Source organism: Zeus faber (assembly GCF_960531495.2).
Source record: "Zeus faber genome assembly, chromosome: 3".
Taxonomy (NCBI): Eukaryota; Metazoa; Chordata; class Actinopteri; order Zeiformes; family Zeidae; genus Zeus; species Zeus faber.
In genome coordinates this window covers 7932492-7948595 of record NC_137190.1, presented here as the reverse complement: position 1 = coordinate 7948595, position 16104 = coordinate 7932492, and the positions used below count along the sequence as shown (strand labels likewise).

At 48.9% G+C, this 16104-nt stretch overlaps 1 protein-coding gene across 1 annotated transcript in view; it reads left to right on the top strand.

Moving 5' to 3' along the window:
• Positions 1-3882: 3882 nt before the first annotated feature.
• LOC307228341 (semaphorin-7A) overlaps positions 3883-16104 on the top strand; it is a gene marked incomplete at its 5' end in the record, with an annotated part of 12548 nt that continues 326 nt past the window's right edge. Inside the window, 14 exons of the mRNA XM_079997979.1 lie at positions 3883-3985; positions 4754-4896; positions 5487-5528; positions 5748-5843; positions 6502-6595; positions 7424-7531; positions 7997-8139; positions 9016-9194; positions 9945-10053; positions 10298-10493; positions 11616-11731; positions 12108-12253; positions 13525-13598; positions 14760-16104. The exon at positions 14760-16104 is cut by the window's right edge and continues 326 nt beyond it. Of these exons, the coding sequence (XP_079854105.1) occupies positions 3883-3985; positions 4754-4896; positions 5487-5528; positions 5748-5843; positions 6502-6595; positions 7424-7531; positions 7997-8139; positions 9016-9194; positions 9945-10053; positions 10298-10493; positions 11616-11731; positions 12108-12253; positions 13525-13598; positions 14760-15130 (1920 nt within the window). The 3' untranslated portion in view covers positions 15131-16104. The remainder of the gene's footprint in view (positions 3986-4753; positions 4897-5486; positions 5529-5747; positions 5844-6501; positions 6596-7423; positions 7532-7996; positions 8140-9015; positions 9195-9944; positions 10054-10297; positions 10494-11615; positions 11732-12107; positions 12254-13524; positions 13599-14759) is intronic.

The window sequence follows — 16104 nt, the reverse complement described above, 5'->3', positions numbered from 1 at the left end:
CCTAGGCCTATTGTGTGGTGTATGTGCTGAGTATGTGTTTTGGCACTTGGAGAGATGGGCGAAGTGCGACCAGATCAGATTATCGATTTATAATAAAAATCGCGCCCTACCACGTCCACCTCCCGTACCTGGTGGCACCCAACCTAAAACGATCAGCCACGGGCGCAGAGTGGCCCGCCATGCGCCTCCGCCATGCCGGGTAGCTCCGCGCCTCCATCGGGCCCCTGGTCAGCCCCCAGCCGCCGAGCACGCAGACCACAGAACAGAGGACAGAACAGAACAGAGAACAAGAGCAGCTCCTCCCCAGCCACGAGTGTGGACGCCTCCCTGGCCAACCAACTGAACTCCTTTTATGCGCGGTTTGAGTCTGGCAGCAGCACCGCTAGCTCGCCGGCTAATTGGAGTTACACCGCTGGGGACGAGCGCGCACTCTCAGTGTCCGTGCACGAGGTCAGGAGGGCTTTGATGCGGGTGAACACCAGGAAAGCTACGGGCCCAGATGGCATATCTGGGCGAGTACTGAAGACCTGTGCTAACCAGCTAGCTCCGGTGTTCACCACAATATTCAACATCTCCCTGGCTGAATCAGTGCGTCCTGCTTCAAGAGGTCCACCGTCGTTCCTGTCCCGAAGATCGCCTCTCCAACCTGCCTGAATGACTACCGTCCGGTGGCCCTCACCTCGGTGGTCATGAAGTGTTTCGAGAGGCTGATTAAGGATTACATCTGCGCCTCCCTCCCCCGCACCTTGGACCCGTTGCAGTTCGCGTACCGGCAGAACAGATCCACGGATGACGCGGTCTCTCAGGTACTGCACACCACGCTCACGCACCTGGATGGCCAGAAGGGGGCCTATGTGAGAATGCTGTTCATTGATTATAGTTCAGCTTTCAACACCATAGTCCCCACCAGACTGGCTGTCAAGCTGATGGAGCTAGGATTGAATGGTCCGCTGTGCGCCTGGATCCTGGACTTCCTCACAGGCCGCCCCCAGGTGGTCAAGGTGGGGAAGTACATGTCAAGCTCCCTCACCCTGAATACAGGATCCCCCCAGGGCTGCGTCCTCAGCCCCCTACTGTACTCCCTGTACACACATGACTGTGTGGCCAGGTCCAGCTCCAACACCATCATCAAGTTTGCTGACGACACCGTGGTCGTGGGCCTGATCACCGACTGCGATGAGAAGGCCTACCGCGAGGAGGTGGCTGACCTGTCACTCTGGTGCCAGGACAACAGCCTCCACCTGAACGTCAGCAAAACCAAGGAGCTGATTGTGGACTTTAGGCGTGGATCACAATCGAGGACGCATGCGCCCTTGTGGATTAATGGGACTTCTGTCGATAGGGTGAGCAGCTTCAGATATCTGGGAGTCCACATCACAGAGGACTTAACATGGACTGTTCACACAGACACTCTGGTGAGAAAGGCGAGGCAGCGTCTCTACCACCTCAGGCAGCTGAGGAAATTCCGGGTCTCGGTGAGGATCCTCAAGTCCTTCTACTCTGGAGCAGTGGAGAGCATCCTGACAGGCAACATCACTGCCTGGTTTGGGAACTGTACTGCCCAGGACAGGCGGGCCCTGCAGAGGGTGGTGCGTTCAGCTGAACGTACCACTGGAACTACCCTCCCCCCCTTGCAGGAGTTATACACCAGGAGGTGTAGTAGCAGAGCCCGTAGGATCATGAAGGATCCTCATCACCCCAACAACGGACTGTTTCAGCTGCTGCGGTCAGGCAAGCGCCTCCGCAGTCACGCAGCGAGAACAGAGAGACTGAGACGGAGTTTCTTCCCTCAAGCCATCAGAACTGTCAACGCTGACCTCACCAGGGGTCCTAACTGAGCCATGCACTAGGCTCCACTACCTACTGTACTGTATGTAGCATACTGTACCGCATACTGTATCACTGTTCAGGGTTGTTCGTGATGCCGTATTGCTGCGCCGTACTGTTGTATACTGTGCTGTATTATCGCAAACACTACCTCCCTCTATTCACATTCACATGCCACTTTAATTCACATGCCACTTTAAATGCACATATCTGTATATACATAGGCATATTCCTTCAACCTATTCCATTTTATTTCAATTTATTTTTATTGTATTTTATTCTATATATTTTTTATCTTATTCTATAAGTATTCAACTTACTGTATTACGTTTTAGGAGTCAGTTAGTCGGTCTATTAGAAAGGAATTTTCTACTTTTTATTTTATTTTATTTTTTATTTTTTCCTAGGACATATTGTGTGCTATCACCGGGTGCGTTGCATTACATTTCACTGCATATATGTATGGAAGTATGTATATGTATGTGAAAAATAAAAATCTTGAATCTTGAATCTTGAATCTTGAGAGGGCGGCAGACGGCAACCCCACCCACAGCCCCGGCCCTTCAGCGACGAGCATCAGAGGACAGGTACCCCGGCGGCCCGGTGTGACGACAGGAGACTGCCCCCCACCGAAGGAGGGCACATGTGGAGCCCCGTGACGAGCGCACCCAGCCAGGTCCAGGACGGTCACGGTTGACAGGACCAGACGGAACGCCTGGCCAGCCCCGGCACGACGGGCCAGCCCCCTCCCCATGCGACGCAGAAGCCCATCCACCCCGCCCACGGAGCAGGCGACCCCGGCAGCACGCCGACCCACTGACTACGGGGGCCGACGACCAGAACCTGTGACCTGCACTCCCCCGCCCCCAACCGGGGCCCCAAACCCGCAACTACGCCCCCGAAACAACACACGGACGCCAACTGCAGGTACCCCCCCCCCCCCTCCCCCCACCCCCGGGGTAGACAGGCCAGCTCAATTCAGGAGAAGGAGCGGGCCACCAGGGGGTGTTAGGGGCCCCCCCCCCCAGGAGCACAGGGCCACGGACATCCCCAGCGTGGCCCGGGCACCCACCCGACCGCTGAGCCCCGGCAGACCACGAGGACCCCCACACGCCCCAAAACACCACGACGTTGCCCCGACGTAGGAAGACTCAAGTGTTAAATGATGGAGTTATGTCAGTGATAGAAGCAGCACATATTTCATTAGATAAATAAACATTGTTTTTGGATATTGCCAATCGTTTTTTCCATTGAGATGTGTCCAGTTAATTACTGTAACCACCGGGATCCAAGTGAGAGGATCTCTCTTTTTCTAACGAGCTTATATCGTTCTCTCGGCAACCGTTGTGGCGATCAACATGGGTGGGTGGTGTTTGGGGGGACGGAGCCTCTCCTCCGGGCCCTTGGACGGAGGAGAGGTCACCGAGGAGACATGCGGAATGCTGCCACCCAAGAGGGGCTGACCGCTGGTTGCTGATGTCGGTCCGGAACGCTGGGACGGGTGGGCAGAGCCAGAGGGCATGGAAGCAGTCGTGTCCGGTGTCGTGAGGGCGAACGCCTTCAAAAGCCATTTTGAATGTCTCGTGTTTCCGCGACACGAGCCCTGTGCAGAATCTTACGCTGGAGGAGCTGCTCTTTGGGAGCAGCGGGTCAAAGAAAAAAGGTTGATATCGGTGGGAACGGCATTCCCATTCCATTGTCGGTGAAGATGAAGTGTCGTCTGTTTTTAACAAAAAGTTTGTTTATTCTGGAAATCAACATTAATTCTTTTTTTTTTAAGCGACCGATATGAGTGAGACGTTCAGTCGTTGGAGGCGGTTGTAGGATGTTGTTCGTCAGTTTGATCTTTGTTTTTTCTGTATAATGTTAGAGGTGGTTGCGTTTAGGTATCATTTTATAGGTAGTTATGTTTAATTATAGGCCGTTAGAGTTATGGATGGGTAGGGTGCCGTCCCCCCCTTGCCCAAGCGTTGTGGGCGTGGAGGAGTCGCAGCCGGATCCTTCGCGATCCTCCGCTCGATCGCAAACAGCCGGTGCGGACGCAGCAGCGGCAGCATGAGCCGAACGGTGAAGTTCGTCGTCGTCATTTTGATCGTACACCTCGTCAAACTGTCCGCGGCGAGATGTCATACTCCCCGGATGAGATTCACGGAAGGAGGTAAGCGCCGCTGCCCTTTCCAACAGACGTGGAAGTTTGCAAGCGTTCGTTAGGATCCATGTTATCAATTAAGTGATAATACAGATAATAATAATAATAATAATAATAATAATAATAATAATAATAATAATGATAGGAATACATTATTAGGTTAATTAATTATTGGGACGATAAGCCGAAGTCAGTGGCTGAGCAGTTTGAGTCGTAATTTAAACGTTAAACAAGGAATTGTACATAAAATAGGTCATATAATGTATATATTGATCATTTTTTACATCAAGTTTCAACGGGTTCCAAACCCTGATGATTCTGACAGGGTTTTTCACCACGGATCTTGAAAATGTTTTTTATTTTGCCAAGTAGGCTGAAGAATATGGCAAAGTTAAAGTGGTAATCCATGAGACTATTTTTTGTAAAAAAAAAAAATATATATATATATATATATATATATCCATATTTTATACATATTTTCCCCATGTATATTTAGCTGGCACTTTATAATAAACAGCCATTCACAATTTTTTTGTTATCTATGGGTTGCTCTGTATGCTGTTTCCATTTCCATGGTGGGGTCCATTTCACTCGGCCAAGAACACACGCCGGCATAGCTTAATAAAAAAGAAAGAAAACGAAATGTTGCAGTTTCAGATGAAACTCTGGGACTTTTGGGGTAATCCACGAAACACAAGACAATCCCATGGAATTTCCGCCTCTGAAACGGGTGGGCACTGACCACGGGGGATCATGCATTTTCTATTTCTCTTTCAGATATAGCGTTCAGGAAGGTGCATCTACCTGAAAAGCACAAACACGTCAACCTCCAGCTCGGAGGAGAACAGTACGACATCGTCATAGCGGCCGGACCCAAACTCTACGCTGTTGACTTCCAGAGCCTTCAAGTTCACCCCAAGGTAACCCGCTGAGTGTGTCCCTTCTTGTTTCTGAGTGGGGCTTTTTGGATTTGGGATTTGGCGCCCGCGCAGTTTCTGAGTGCAATTGCACTTTTACACGACTGTCGTAAATCTCAGCTCCGGCGTCCGAAAATCATTTATTTTGCCGGACAAATTTGAACCACACGTTTCGACAACAGTCTATGTTCCAAATATAACGTGCACCTAGGTTACAGCGCCCCTTGCACGGACCACGCCGCTTCAGCGAGCACTCAGTCCAAGGGCTCCCCTCTGCCTAATTACCATCCAAATATATATTTTAATATTATGTTTTTGTTCAAAAAAAAAAAATGTTCAAATGAAAATTTTCACATTTATTTGGGGGGGCCCAAACGATACTGGGCAGACGGGCCTGCTTTGGCCCGCGGGCCGCTGTTTCCTCTATTTAGGGTGCGATTGCATTAATCAATGAATGAAAATCTGCAACACATTTGAAGAATGTATTGTGACTTAGCTGCATGGTTGAACCCCCCTCTTCCTATATCCTTGCCCACATACTGCAACAGGATATACTTTAACAGTGATGGAGCTTTTGTTGTTTTCATTTACAGACTGTTTTATCCGATAAGCCTTGTGGTGATGCTGCTCCAGAGGTGAGTGTATACGTATTTCTCAACCCAGGCCTCATTACCCAACACGGAGCATTTGTTTTTCGGTCAAAGTCAAAAGTTCCCATTATGGTTGAGGAAGTGGAAGGAGCGATGTGATCCACCTAAATAAACAAAACAAAAACTAACAAAAAAAATCACAAAAACAAAACATATCCTTTATTGTTTTGCCGCTTTTGTTGACTCATGACTCTTTTCCTTTAGCCCTGTTTCAATATCACTGTTCTCCATAAGAGGAGCAAGGCTGATCAGCTGCTCCTGTGTAGAACCAGCGCTGCAGGAACCACGTGCTGCAACATGGTACGAGACTCCGCAGTCCGCCGGTGTATTAGTAATATTCAGCGTGGGATGCTCGCTCAGTGTCCGTGCTTGTCTCGGCTCATTCAAGAATCTGTGTTGCGATATACGCCGGCCACCGTCTTAGTCCGAATATATCGTCCCGTCGGCGTTGCCGAGTGCTTTGCGTGCGTGATGTCACCCTATGCACCGCCCCTGATGGGTGCCTGTGTTGCTGCAAATGTGCGTCATTCATGTCGGCACCAGATGTAGAAGAACGAACCTAACCGCTGAGTGCGAAGTGTTCCCGATTGGGAGCACACAAGGTCGTCGTGCAAAATGGACATTTGTTTTGTAACAAAAACTGTGAGACAGCCAGTTTGGGTTTAGGAAAACATTTGAACTGTTCATTCATTTTTAATTCACTTTATTTATATTATTCTATTCACTAACTGCATTACGTTTTAGAAATCAGTTAGTTTCAGTTAGTTAGCGAGGTAGTAATTAGGTTAGCTATTATGTTCGGTTTACTAACTATTGTGCATAATCTTCGGGTGCGTTGCAAAGACATTTCACTGCGTATATGTATGAACGTATGTATATGTATGTGACGAATAAACCTCTTGAATCTTGAATTTTGACCATTTGTTGATCGGTGGTAATAACGTGTGTTACGTTACAGAACATATCAGCGCAGCAGTCTCCGTGCACTCGTTCGGAACACTTGAACACAATAACATACAGACTGCAGGAAGGAGAGCCCTCTGTCCTCATGGGTAAGCTTCTGTTTTTAAATATACTGAACATCGAACTCAACGTTTGTTATGTAATTATTTTCGAGTGTTGTCTCTGCGAATATTCTCATCATCATTATTATTATAATTATTAATAATATTAGAGTGCCTGAACCCTATTGTTTTTGCTCAGATTTTTATTTCTGTATTTCTGCATTTTTTGCGCTAAAAGTATCTGAAACAAGGTAACCACAGTACGCACAGAGATGGTTGAGGTCTCGTCAGAACTGGGACGTTTCCGACGTGTTTGATCAATATCCATGTAAATTTGGTGTAGAACTTAGTGGAAAAACAGTTGCAAATTTACCTGAAGTGGAAGAACATTGGCGCAACTTGATTAGTTTGAGGAGCGGGGCACTTGGTGACATCAGCGTTGGAAGTCCAAGCTTCGTCTCTCGGAACTCATTCGCGTCCAGCGACTTGCGCCCCCCTGGGCTGCAAAGCCAGCCGATGCTGCGTTTAATGGAAACATGGAAAACTGCATCTCGTGCTGCGTTTCACAAAGCCCCGGAAAATATAATGGCTCACTGAAGGCGTTCTCGCACCACAGGAAGTTCTCTGGACCTTTAGAGGAACCGTCCCTTTCTTTTGTGTTGATTTACGGAACCATGGAAACCTGTAATATGTACCTAACATGACTACACTGGACCCTGTGAAACGCTGCTTGCAGCTATATTTATTATTGTTGTTGTTGTTGTTGTTGTTTTTATTATTATTGTTGTTATTATTCCAAGCGATAAAAATGAAGTGAGAATCTGAGAGGGCTGACCAGTTCTAGTCTGTGTCTCATGATGAGTTTCTGACTTTCAGAGTCGCTGGGCCCCGACGAGCTCTTCACAACTCAGTCCAGGACTGACAAGCATGTTGGCATCTACAGGTTTGGGAACATGTTGATGAGACCGGCCACACGTGACAAGGGTACACATTTTGACATTACTCCACCTCTTTAACATGAAATGTACACGTCATTTAGCGACGTCTTATGGGTGAAACTCTCCGTTTGTGAGTCGGCCAGCTACTGTGCCCGGCCGTGATGCGGGTCTTCCCTGTTGCGGTTCATTTTGTTTTGTGCTGCGTGAGACTTTCTTCGGTCTTCCTTCAGCGTCGGGGTTATTTTCCGACACGCACCCGTGTTGGTCATGTCAACATTGCCTGTGCTGAATACGCAGATTACAGCCTTCTCTGATGACGCGACAAATTCTGAGTTTTTGGCACTCGTTTAGCAAAGCCCATCAGACTGCATTTATGCCTGAAAGAAAAACGGTGTCCTTGGGGTTCAAAATAAACCGACTCAAGACCTCTTCTCGCCTGTGCAATTTTTGACCATATATCTTATCGGGTGAAAGGTCATTAATTGATTTATTTTGCTTCCGGTTCCATTAGAGCAGCAGTATCTGGGTTTAGTCCACAGCAGGAGGACAGATGCGCCTTTGCAGGACAAGCTCTACGCCTTCTACAAAGAGAGAAACACAGCGCTGAGCTTGGACGGTGACACGTGGCTGCCCTTTGTCGCCCAGGTTTGCACGGTAAGGATGAAGAGGCCGTGTCGTCCGTACAGCTGCCGATCATTAGGATTTCACTGACTGAGGTTCCATTCTTTTTATTTTTTTATTTTTGATTCATTCCTTTATTCATTTCCTTATCGATTCCTCTTGTATAACTTATAAGGCCCCTTACAACCTTAGTAGATAGAACTCAATTTACTCCGTTCATTACGAATTTACTCACGAATTAGCGCTCTATGATCACTACTTCTGTCTCATACTTGCGTTTCAGGACAGTCAATTTTATTTTATTTTTTTGAAAAGTGTGAAGTCATTTCAATGTGGGTGGGTGTTTTAAAATGAATTGAAGTGTTAGCAAAAAGTACACTTCAGTGAATGAATTCAACCTGTTTTGGCACGAGTTTTCCTGAATTCAATCTCAAACTGTTCATTGTTTTCATGATGGAAAGCATCGCGTAATGGGGCCCCGGCTTCAGTCAGGAAGCATCCAGCCCAACATTGAAAAGAGGACTCATTGTTCGGGTGGATATGGGCGTCTCCACCCACGGGTACGGATTAAGAGAGTGGGGACAGAGTCTTACTTGTCTGACTTTTATTAAGGAAAGAACAGAAAGGCTCGCTGGCCAAAAGGATAAATACTTAAGTGAGTGACAGTCAGTTTGGGCGCCGGAGGAAGGACGCTCCACTCTGGCCGCAGGTTGGCGGGCGTGCGCCGTTCACTCTCTGCCAGACGGACAAACATTAAGAAAACTAGCCGCCCGGGGTCGGACGGAAGGAAGGACGTTTTTTATTTGTCTGCACATGAATTGTTCTTCTGTCTAGCAGAAGACTATGGCTGAGGGCCGCCTCTAACCACAGTTCCCTTTTGCAATGGCTGTGGTCACGTGTTCGCTCTAGAAAGACAAAGGTGGACCCAAAAACTTGTTCCAGATGCAATGGACGTCCCAGTTCAACGCCAGGCTCTTCTGTGGAGACCGCAGCAGCAGGCAGCGCTTCTCTGAGCTGCTGGACGTGGCTGCCCTCCACGCAGAGCGCTGGCAGGACACCAAAGTCTACGCACTCTTCAAAAACGAATGGTAGGACTCTGTTGTCCAGCAGAGAGGGGGAGAGAGTGTGATGATGATGATGATTATTATTTTTATTATTTATTATTAAAATTCTGGCTCCCATTATCCATAACTGTTCAAGAAAGAACTGGAGCGGGATGCTGACTTTATTTGCTTTTCTCAGGTTATGATTGGGTAGTGCTCCCTCTAGTGGTTTAAAATCATAACTAAGGGGCATTAGCCTTTCTCCCTCAAACTTTTATATGATATAATTACTCAAGATTTTAAGTCCAAATTGCTTTAACAAACCACTTTTTTAGCCTTTTAAAATGAATTAGCTTCCTGCCTTTTTTTTTTTTTTTTTTTTTTGAATAATCAAACCGAGTGTGCTTGGTAAAATCTAGAACAGTGTTTTTAATGTTTAAGACACACTCCAGTCATCTCTAAAACAGAAGAAAATCATTCAAATCATTTTCATTCAGATCATTTTAAAGGAGCTTTCTCGCCACACCGTTCAGAGTTTCCAAAACCCCAGAACGGAAACTTAATATTAGATTAAGAAAAATACAACTGAAGAAATGTGAGCGATTACCAGGAAAGTGTTCAGGGGTGTAATGTCGAATGTGTGCGGTACGAACTAGTCCAGGGGCTGAAACTCGACAGACTTGAGGTGTGAATGTGGTTAAGCGCAGGAAATGAACGAATACTACACTGATGCTATGGCTGCGGTCCCCTGTGGTGCAGCGCTGTCCAACCATCCACTACTTTTGTCTCTTCCAGGGCCATGACTGCCGTCTGCGTCTACACAATACAGGATATTGAGAACGTCTTTTCCACCTCCCCATTCAAGGGATATGATGGCACGATCCCCAATCCAAGGCCTGGCACAGTGAGTGCCGTTCGTCAAAGCGACACTTTTTGTGGATGTTGATTGAATTGTGCAGTTTGCATAACATATCACACTATATCACGGGAGACGCACATCCAAGTCAGTGACCAATGAGGTTTTTTTTTAGTTTTTCTTCCCTCGTTGGTTATTTTAAAAAGTGACGAATTTGGCACACGAGCAGCTATCCCCTGGCTGACTGGCGACCTGGCTCAATCTCCGTCTCTTCTCCCCCCCCCCCCCCCAGTGTATGGACGACAGCACATTACTTACGCGAGAGGTGCTGGAGGTTATGGACAAGCACCCGGAGATGAGCGACAGCGTCCTGCCCCTCGCTGCCGGCGGACCCGTCCTGGTCAGTCCCCACCACTACACGCGCATCCGCGCGGACGAGGTGCGGGTCAAAGGGGGCGAGCCCCGCGTCGTCCTCTTACTGTCCCTCGGTGAGTGATGTCATGGTATTCTTGTGTGATGATGTCACTGAAAGGGAGGTCAGCAGAGCACTGACGTCACTGGAGAGAGGGAGAGCGGGTCAAGTAGAGTTTGTGAGAGCAGCGTTTCTCAAATGGGGCTACTCCTACCCCTAGGGTACTGCGGGGTTTGGTCTACCACGCGCCGCCCAAGTGGCGTTTCGGGGCCCTCCGGCACAGAGACACAGAAGACGGGGGCTGTGAACACCAGTCTCCTATGGCGGCAGATGGGCCGGGTCAGCCAGAAGACCTAGTTTATTTCTAGGGAACAGAAATGGAAGAAACTCCTCCTACAGCAGGTTCTGTCGCAAAGTGACGGGGCGTGGCAGCTCCACGGACAATGCGGCGACGTGTCGGCGTGGCTGACACATCTACCACCTGGTGTCGGACTCCCCGAAGCCGCCGAGTAATGAATTTCTTGTTTCTCAAGTCTACGCAGCATCCTGCGCCGGGGCTTTAGCTCGGACGGGGAGAAAGTTTCAAGATCTTTAGAGAATCGTAAGGAACGAGCAGTGAGGGGGGCTTAGGAAAAAAAAAAAAAAAGAAAATCCTTAAATGTGTGAGGCTGTCTGTTGGTGTATTCCCTGCAGGATGAACTTGATATCACACTCACCAGAGACATTTGGAAACCTGAGTGCGCTGCTTCAGGCGGAGGCGAATTTCCAAAGAAGTAGAACGTGGCCTTCAACCTCTTCCATCTTTAATCAAAAGCCGCTCGACCTCTGCTCTACCTCCCTCCTCTCAGCCTGCTTCGACTCCTTCACTCTGTTATTATGGAATCCAATATGATGACATCATTTGATTGCTTAATTTCCCGATAGAAAGATGTAATGCCATATAGAATTGTCCAGTGTTTGACCTGTTTTTTTGTTTTTCTTGTTTGTTAGTCATGGCGGGTTTCTAATTCAGGCTCAGTCAGACCCGGTCTGGTGGTTCTACCCAGTGTGAGGTGGAGAACATCAGAGGCGGCAGGCTGAACCACAGCCCTTCTGCTGACCACAGACAGGGGGTGGGGGAGTCGCCGAAGTATCAAAAATCTAACTTAATCCTTGACATTGTTCCCCCCCCCCCCCCCCCCCCCCACCGCCCCCGAAGAGAACGGAAGGGTTCACAAGGTTCTGCAGAACGACAGCCAGGCCTTCCTCATGGCAGAGTACCACCCCTTCAACCACAGCACCCACATCCTCAGCATGACGCTTCACTCCTCCGCCGTGAGTCGCACCTCCCAGACACTGCTCCCGGGCTCGTGAACATTTCCCAGATAACCCGGCACGCTGACGTTCTTTGCTCCCGCGGTCGGGGTCTGAGGTTTCAGCGGAGGCTGACGCCCAAGGTGGTCGGGCGGGGCGGACGGCGAGGACGGACGCGCCCCTCGCCCCGGGGCAACGACGTGCGCACGGGGCTTTAACTGCGCGTGCGCCGGTGTAAATGCATGAGCTCGTAGGTTGACATTCCAGCGCGATAAACCGATCCGTCCTCATGGACCAGCCTGTGTTCTCGGGGGGAGGGGAGGGAAGAATGGACCCATGTTGCCATGATCCGGTGTTGTTCATTCATTACCACCCTCCGTGTTTTGGCGGCGGGCAGCGGCGGCTCTATGTGAGCTCCGGCCGGGAGCTGGTGCAGGTGGACCTGCAGAGCTGTGGCCACTACGGAGCCCGGTGCCAGGACTGCGTGCTGGCCAGGGACCCCTACTGCGGCTGGAACGGGACCCACTGCGCCCCAGCGACACCGTGAGACGCCTCCCTTTTCTTTCCTTTTCTCCCCCCCGCCCCCCCAATTTCTCCACCTCCACCTCCTCCTCCACCTGCTTCTACTCTGCCTCCACCTGCTTTACTCTATCGGGGCCTGATTATGGAATGCCACGTATGACATGATCCCATGCTCAGTTTGTCGATGGAACGTTATGTGACGTAATGTGATGTCTGATGATCTGGGGGTTTTTTCGTAGGTGATAATGAATTCATCTTAATCCGATAATGATAAATAACGAATATTATATATTTGAGCCCGGTGTTTTGCTCGATACTCCAACATCTAAACTCAATTTGGAAAGATAATGAGTGATTAATACAATTTCTGCCCTCATTCTGTTTCTGGCTAACCTAGTTTCCATGCAGCCCGCGGCTTGGAGCCAGCAACTCTGTGGTTATTTGGTATGGCAGCGGAACATTGCAGACACAGGCGTGCACAGAGAGCTTTACACATACTTCTCTAAAAGGGGAAGAGGCTAAAAACAGAACAGCACCATCAGTCAGATGCATCGAGTCAAAGTTTATTCAAAGTGAAATATTTGATAGTGAAATATACTTTACATAACGATTTAAAGATAATAAAAAACACCTGGTCAGAATAAAGAGGAATAAAGACACTGTTGTCATGGCTGCGTTTCCTCCTCCTCCTCCTCCTGGGGGTCTTGAGATACTCAAACTCCCCCAGTCGTCGCACACTCGTCAGACCCTGGAAGCACATCACATCCTGTGTGATCTTTATGTAAAAGGAACTGAAATGAGGACGTTTCGATTGATTCAAATATTTTACGTGGAGTGAACGTCTCTGCCCACAGTTTCATACAAAAGAGCCCTTGAGCAGAGGCTGGAATGGCATTACGCAGAAGTGACAACCCGACACGCTGGAATTACTCAATTTGGCCCTCTGTATATTCCAGATTCTCATTTGGCTCCTTCCAACCGACAAAATGTCAGAATGTCCCCACCTCACATATCACACACGGAGGAGGAAGTAACTGCCGTTCCGATCTGACTCCTCATGTGAGCTACAGAAACACCTGAAGCTGTGAAAGTTGTGCAAAAGGTGGTGGTTGTGGTGGTGGCTGCGGCATTGCAACACTGCAACACGCTCAGAGGATTTAAAAAAAATGGGCACCCTCAGGCTGTGGCCAAACCGAACATGAGCAGCGTATGAGTCAAAGTGTCAGTCATGGCCGTTTCTCTTTTTATTCGATTTTATTGTTTTATCTTTATTTCAACGCTTCCTTTCACAGTGAAACGCGGCAGGATGTGGCGAGAGGCAACCACTCCGTGTGCCGGTCGGAGCAGCAGAACGACACCAAGAGAGGTACGGCGCGAAATGGCCCCCTCTGTTTCGTAGCGATCCCGTAGGTGGGGCACCGACACCAAATGACTCACTGTGACTCGCAGGCGGGCGAGGTTCGCCGGTGCGTGTGTGGGCGGGGGGAGGCTTTGGAGGACAAGCCGACAGCAAATCACTACGTTCTGCGGCGGGAAAGCTTTCCCCCGGGGGGGCCGGTTGGACCCCCCCGGCGTCACGCCCCAAGTTCTACCGGAAGCGACTCCGCTGATCATGACGATGACGCAGAAGTGAATTGAGCTGGGAGCCAAAATATTATGGTCGCAAACGCTGGTGGGACCGGGGCCTGAGGCCAAATGTACAGGTCTGAGTGCAAGTCAAGAAAGCGATAGAAAAACAGTGTAATAATGATGTGAATAAACAGAAGGTAACGCGGGGGGGGGGGGGGGGGTTGTCATGACAACGGCCCAGAGATATTGACATGGATTTGGCGTCGCGCCGGCGGCAAGACATCATGATGATCCGTGCAAATTGGAAGAGGCTGCTTACTGACATTTCCTCTGAGGGGTTTTTTGGGCTCTTGCGTCGAGAAAACGATTCTCTCGCCCCTGCGCCGTGAGTCTCCGTCGGGCGGTCCGACGCTGGAGGGAAGGGTGGAGTTCAGAACGGGATAATTAAGATAATACTTATTAAAAAAAAAAACACAAAAGAATAAAAAACATTTCCGAGGCATCACCGCAGCACGGTGCTGAAACCTCCGCCGCGGCAGGAATAAATTAATTGTTGAGCAGCAATAAGAATGGATAATCCTTTTAATTAAACCAACACCGTTTGGCCTTAGGAGCCTTGACAAAGTTGCTAAAGTGCCGAGACAAAGTACTTGTGTGTGTACTTTGTGACTTTCTACCTGAGTGGTTATTTATAAGGAGGCTACATCCGTAACTAAGAAGGTTATTTATTATAATTATTATTCACTACAAAAACATTCTTTGTTTGGTTAAAGCAGCCACGATGTCTGTTCAAAGTGGCGATACTTTTCACTGCCCTACATGTCGAAACACTTTCCCTTCTCGAATTAGAGAGCAGGTAAAAGGTCCGAAATCTTCCCTCACTCTGCCGCCGAACATGTTCTTAAACCCTCAACTTGCCCCCCGGTGGGGATTAATAAAGCCTCGTCTGGTCTTCAAGGGGTGGTGCTGTTTTCCGTGGCCAGGGCGCCTCCAGCTGAAGACGCCTCGGGTCCGTCCCGGTCGGGGCACTTCCTGCGTTGCCCCGTCTCCTCGTACCACGCCGCCTACGCCTGGCGTCACCACGGCAACCGGACCGCCTGCGACCCCACGGAGCGGCAGTGCCTCCTGCTGATCGACGACCCGGGCCCGCGCGACGAGGGCACCTACCGCTGCGAGTCGGAGGAGCTGGGCTTCAGGCGGACCCTGGTTGAGTACCAGCTGCGGCTGCTGAGGAGGGCGGCGGCGGCGGTGGCGGCTGCGGCGCCCGGGTTGGGACCCCTGGCCTGGGTTTGTCCGGTGGTTCTGGTCCTCAAGGCCCTGCTCGGATAGACGCCCGACCCTGGAGGAGGAGGCTCCGCCGTCTCTGCTACACGTGATCATCACACGTTGAATTCGTCATCTCAGTCCCCTTCAATGGAGCTGAATTGATTCCACCGTTTTGGCGTCGTGGGGCAGAAACGTCACGTTTTTTTTGTTTTGTTTTGTTTTTTTTACAATGGGGCAACCGCACCACCTCCCTCTTGCCCCGGTGTGCTGCGTGTTGCAGCTTGGTGTGTGGCGGTCCTCTGGAGCGATTAAGTCCTCGGTTGACTTATTGACTGAAGCGTTTTGATGCTGAACTTCAAAAACCTTTTTTTTTTTTTTTTTAGCATTTATAATATTTAAGTTTATTATGTTCGTAATGGAGGTTCAAACACATCCACACACACGTGAGAACATTTGATCTGTATAAAGTGACACCTACATATGTATATAAAATACTCTGTTGATGGAACTCATTTCTTGTGGCAAAACACATACTGTGTACAAAGCAATAGTGTGTGTGTGTGTTTTTGTTTTGGGGAAAATACGGATGATTGTGTGTGGATACAAATGTCAGTTTCTTTGAGAAGCGAGTTGGAATATAGTTGTAGTTTTGTTTCAGTCGTGTGAATGATAGAGGAAAGAAAATAAACAGCAAAAAGTCCTTTGAAAATAGCTGACTCATTTTGAAAACCTCTCCATATGTTCCTGAAATGACCAGTGTCATCAATGGGCCAAAAAAAAAAAAAGGCTCTGAATGTCCTGGCCCATCAGGCGTTCGAGCTCAGAAAAAACCTGCTCTGAATAAGCAAAACAAGTGCGATGGATAGAGGTAAATCTTTCACAACTGTTTAGGGATTTAGTTATTTAGTAATGATCTGTTACAGAAGGTGTTTGGACATTCGTCCTTAGGTTTTAATATGTTGCCGTTTTCTCAGGGGCTTGTTTGTACTTTACCGTGTCTCACATTGCTGTGAAACTTGGGTCACTTTAGCCTTTGC